Raw genomic sequence first — 4,756 nt, 5'->3', positions numbered from 1 at the left:
CCCCGGTCTGGCCTGAAAGGCCAACACCCTCAGACTTCAGCTTGGCAGGGAAGCAGGGTCAGCAGGCCTTGGCAAGAGGCTGGAACCATCGAGAAATTTGTGTTTACTCTGGCTAGGACTGAGGTGGGGCTCATTCTGCTGAGCTGGCCCAGGCAACCCTCCCCACTCCCCACAGGAGAGCTGCAGAATTGGGGCAGGGGTGCAAACCCTCCCCCACCCCCCCAAAAAAAAAGTCTCCCAAGGAATCTCTTCTGTTCAAAAACTGTCTGGAAATATCAAGCGAGTCTCTGGCGTTCAAAGGGGGAAATAGGCTTAGACAGAAGCAAGAGAAAAGCTTACACAGGAGACGGGACACCCGTCTAGCAGGAGTTCTACCAGCCCATTTCACAGGAACAGATGGTGAAGTGTGAGGATGAACAATTGTTTACAAAGGGCTTTTCTCACAGGAACCCTGAGAGGCAGGGGACAGCCATCTCCATATAACAGATGAGAAATCTGGCAGAGGTGCGCGTCTTGCTCAAGGTCACAAAACTAGAAAGTGGCTGAGCAGTCTTTCAAAATCCTGTTTCCCAAGGCTTCTTTTGCTAGCTACTACAGAGAGCAGGAATAACACAGAAATTTCATAGAAAAATACATTTGGAGGGGCAAGCCAGGTGGCTCCAGTGGATTAGAGTGCCAGGCTTGGAGACAGGAGGTCCAGGGTTTAAATGTGACCTCAAGACACTTCCTAGCTGTGTGACCCTGGGAAAGTCACTTAATTCCTCCCGATTACTCTTAGAATAATACACAGTATCTATTCTTAGACAAAAGGTAAGGGTTTAAAAAAAATAAATAAAACACATTTGTGTATGGAACCTAACTCAGCAAAGCATTCCTCAAAGCCACTCGTTTGCTCAAGCAGCGTTTCCCCACACTTTGAAGAACTGAGAAGGGAGACCCTGACTTCCAGGCCTATGGAGGAATGCTGGGAAAGCCCCCAAAACTTCGTATGGTCCCAGATGGAAGATAGCAAGAAGGCAGGTAGCCACCTTTATCCAGAGGTGGCCCAGGGCACTCTAGGATGAATCCAAGGAAAAGTAATATTTGCGTGTGACAAGGGGCAGAAAAGCAGCTACCAAGAAAGAGGGAGGACAAAAAGGCCGAGTAAGGCTGCATGGGAACTCCTCCTATAACTCTCTCCATTTACCCCTCCCACCTAGATCAACCAGTCACCCAACCTACAAGGTTTGCAGCAGCACTTCTAACACACACACACACACATACACACAGCGCATCTCTGCCTATCTTACCCAGCAACAGGTTATTTCCAAATGAGGCCATTACATAAGCCCAAATGCTGACATCATTCTGTCCTGGGAAAAAGGAGGTAGAGAGGGATGGGGACAGAAGCCTGCCTCCTCTTCCCACAACAGGCTTTTCTCACTCCCCAACCTCTTTATACTTCTCTTTCCCCCTCCTGACCCCCCAAATATCCCAACGTTAATTTGAGATATTGTACCAGGGCCCCAAAGCTTCCTGGTAAGACAGGAAATGTGGTGGTTTGTTTTTTTTTTTTAACTATAAACCCTGAGGACAGCTGGGTGGCTCAGTGGATTGAGAGCTAGGACCAGAGATAGGAGGTCCTAGGTTCAAATATGACCTCACACCTAGCTGTGTGACCCTGGGCAAGTCACTTGACCCCCATTGCCTAGCCCTTACTGCTCTTCTGCCTTAGAACCAATACACAGTATTAATTCTAAGATGGAAGGTAAAGGTTTTAAAAAATAAAATAAAAAATAAACTATAAACTCTTACCTTCTGATTTGGAATCAATACTGTGCATTTTATTAACCATTTCCCAATGACATTAAAAAAGGAACCAAACAACCTTACCTTCTGTCTTGTATTGTTTCTAAGGCAGAAGAGCAGTAAGGATTAGGCAATGAGAGTTAAGTGCCTTGCTCTGGGTCACACAGTCTGAGGCAGGATTTGAATCCCAGGCCTCCCAAATCTCTAGGGCTGGTTCTCAATCCACTGAGCCACCTCTATGCCCCTACTCATCCATATGGTTTTTAAGGTGAGGATCTAACAGATAACAATAGCTATAGCTAGCATTTATACAGTGCTTTAAGAACTGCAAAGCATTTTACCAATATATTCACTTAATCTGATCCTCATAACCCTAGAAGATAAGTACAAGTATTATGCCCATTTTACACATGAGAAATCTAAAACAGAGAAACTGAGCAACTAGCCCAGAGTTCCACAGCTGTAAGTGTCTGAGGCAGTGTCTTACCAACTAAACTCATCTGGAAGCTGGAGGATTGTACGGTTCTGGTCAGGTGAGGGCCAAGCTCGGAATTCAGAGCCTCCTGATAACATTCCTTCAAACACACACACTAGAGGAAGGTGGGCAGAGCCCTGATTCTACACCTATGACTGCCTGTGTGACTTCCAACAACTCTTTTAACCCTGGGGACCTCAGTTTCCTCATCTATAAAATGAGGGAAGGGATTGAACTAATTTATCTCCAAGATGTCCCTTCACCTTTGTGATTTTATGATCTCCCCAGAAGGAATAAACTGAGGCTGTGAGTTCTAAGAGTCAAGGGGGAAGGCCAAACTGTCCAGAGCAAGTTCTAAGTCCATCCCCCCATTCTACACTGGCTCTTCTTTATTCCTCCCCATCATCCATCTGCTGCTAAGTTTTCTTCCCAGAACAGTAGAAAGGGCTCTTTCAATCAGCCCCCAGAAAACAGTGTCCTAGAGCAAGAAATCCCTTAAGAGGAAGAGGGGCAAGAAGGAATGTCAGAAGGGAAGAGAGAAAAGCAATCAGTCTGGTGGAAAAATAATCATCCAGATACACACACTCTCTTACTAGCAAAGGCCAAGATTCCCTCAGGCAGCCAAGGAGGATTGTAACCAGGGGCTTACTCTTTCTAGGGAAAAGCTCTCTTCTCCAAGCAACTAAGGAAGAAGCCTCACTGGGACACAGGGAAAAGAGACCTGGGGTGCTGCTTAGTCAGCACAACTGATGGGGGGCAGGCCTAGCCTAGATCAATCTCCTCCCCTGGCCAGACCAAACTCTTCCAGTTGGACTTGGCTAAGCTTCTAGGATTTATCCCCATGTTTTCTCCACTTCCTCAAAGAAAAAACAACCTTCAAGAAGAACCTAGAGACCAAGTAGATGGAGGACACTGGGCAAGCTCCTACCCCTTTCTGAGCCTGTTTTTTGCAAAAGCCTAGATGACGTCTAAGAAGCCTCCCAGCTCTTATATTCCAGGAAAACTGTCACTTCCCAAAGCAACTGACCCACCCCAACATCAAGGAGGGCCCAGGAGCCAGATGGCCAGACTCCGTCCCTCTCCCCACCATCCCAGGAAGAATGAAAGAGGGCAATGCAAGCAGCCTCTGGTACCTTGAACGAACGATGGAAACCCTGAAGTTCAGCTGCTTTCTTCTGCACCATTTTTTGTCCGGGATCTTGCCAGAGGAGTCAGAAAATCCAAGTAGAAAAAAGAGAATACTTGTGTAAGGGGAAGCAGAAGAAAGAGAGGAAAGGGCCGAGGAGAACACAATCGCTAGTCCTACCCTGCTGGATAGGGACGGACAAAGAAAAGGGATGCCTGGTGAGACCTGCAGCTATGGGGTGTTTCTCTCCCCCCTCCAGTGTGTAGGTGTGGGTATCTCCCTGCCTCCCTCCCGTGGGTCCTCGGTCCCTCCTCTTTCTGGGTCTCCCTCTCCAGGAGTCCTGACCCCCATGCCCCGCCCCCTGTCTCTCCGCCAGTGTCACAAGGAACATCTGGGACCCCACCCCCTCTCACTCACACACAGTCCCAGGGTTAAAGCAGAAGCAACTTCTTCCCTCCCCCTCCGCCAGCTGGGCCCCAAACAAAAGCCGCCGCCACTGCTGCTGCTGCTGCTGCTGCTGCTGCTGCTGCCGCCGCTGCTATTGCAGCCGCCGCCGCCGCCGCCCCAAGCCCGGGGACCGGGACCAGCTCGGGGTTCTGGGCAGCCCAGAAGGGCCCTGCCGCCTGGTCTCCCCACGAGCTGGACCCCACTCCCCGGCCCCTCCGAGCGGAGGTGGAGGTGTGCACTGGGGCGCCGGCAAAAGTGCGCGCGCGCGCGTGCACGCACACACACACATACATACATACACATACACACACACACACACACACGCCCCCCTCCTCCCCAGTAAGGCAGCGGTGACCGCGGTGCAGACCATCCGCAGTAAGCAGCAGTAGTAGTAGCAATAGCAGCAGCGGCGGCGGCGGCAGCGACGTCGACCGTTTCACTCGCTCGGCCCCGCTCTGGGCCCAGGGGAAGAAAGAGAGAGGGAGCCCGAACCGCCTCAGGGACTCACCAGGACCGAGGCCGGGGGCTCCCCAGTGCTACTGCAGCTGCTGCCGATGGAATCACAGCCCGGACCTGAGGGCGCAGCGCCGCCGCCGCCGAGAGGAGCCTGGCGGTCCTCGCGGCCGCAGCTTTTATAGGCTCCCCGGCCCCGCCCTGGGCCACCCCCCTCCCTCCCTAGCCCCGCCCCGACCCCAGCGACTGACCGCTGGCGGGAGAGGGGGTGGCGCGTCTGTGTGTGGTTGAGGGGGGAGGGTGTGCGTGGGCCTGTAGACGAGCGGTGTTTGTCACAGTCGCCTAGGAGAGCGTCTGCACTTTTTTGTAAAGAGAAAGAGACGCGGGTCGGCCCTGTGTGAAAGAGTATTAGTGTGCCTGTATCTGCTGGCTGAGGAAAGGAAGGAGTGTGCGTGCGTGCGTGCGTG

The 4,756-nt window shown here is 51.7% G+C and overlaps 1 protein-coding gene across 3 annotated transcripts in view; it reads right to left on the bottom strand.

Annotated features, from left to right (window-relative positions):
• Window positions 1–4,432, bottom strand: part of MKNK2 (MAPK interacting serine/threonine kinase 2) — a 39,915-nt gene extending 35,483 nt beyond the window's left edge. For all 3 annotated transcript variants that reach the window (XM_044672084.1, XM_044672092.1, XR_006506060.1), the window contains exons 1-2: window positions 4,345–4,432; window positions 3,397–3,461 (exon numbers count right to left, since the gene is read on the bottom strand). In XM_044672084.1, coding sequence (XP_044528019.1) covers window positions 3,397–3,447 — 51 coding nt within the window. In that variant the 5' untranslated portion in view covers window positions 3,448–3,461; window positions 4,345–4,432. The remainder of the gene's footprint in view (window positions 1–3,396; window positions 3,462–4,344) is intronic.
• Window positions 4,433–4,756: the final 324 nt, after the last annotated feature.

This window comes from Gracilinanus agilis, chromosome 1 (genome assembly GCF_016433145.1).
Source record: "Gracilinanus agilis isolate LMUSP501 chromosome 1, AgileGrace, whole genome shotgun sequence".
Classification (NCBI taxonomy): domain Eukaryota; kingdom Metazoa; phylum Chordata; class Mammalia; order Didelphimorphia; family Didelphidae; genus Gracilinanus; species Gracilinanus agilis.
This window is presented reverse-complemented; position numbering and strand designations above follow the sequence as displayed.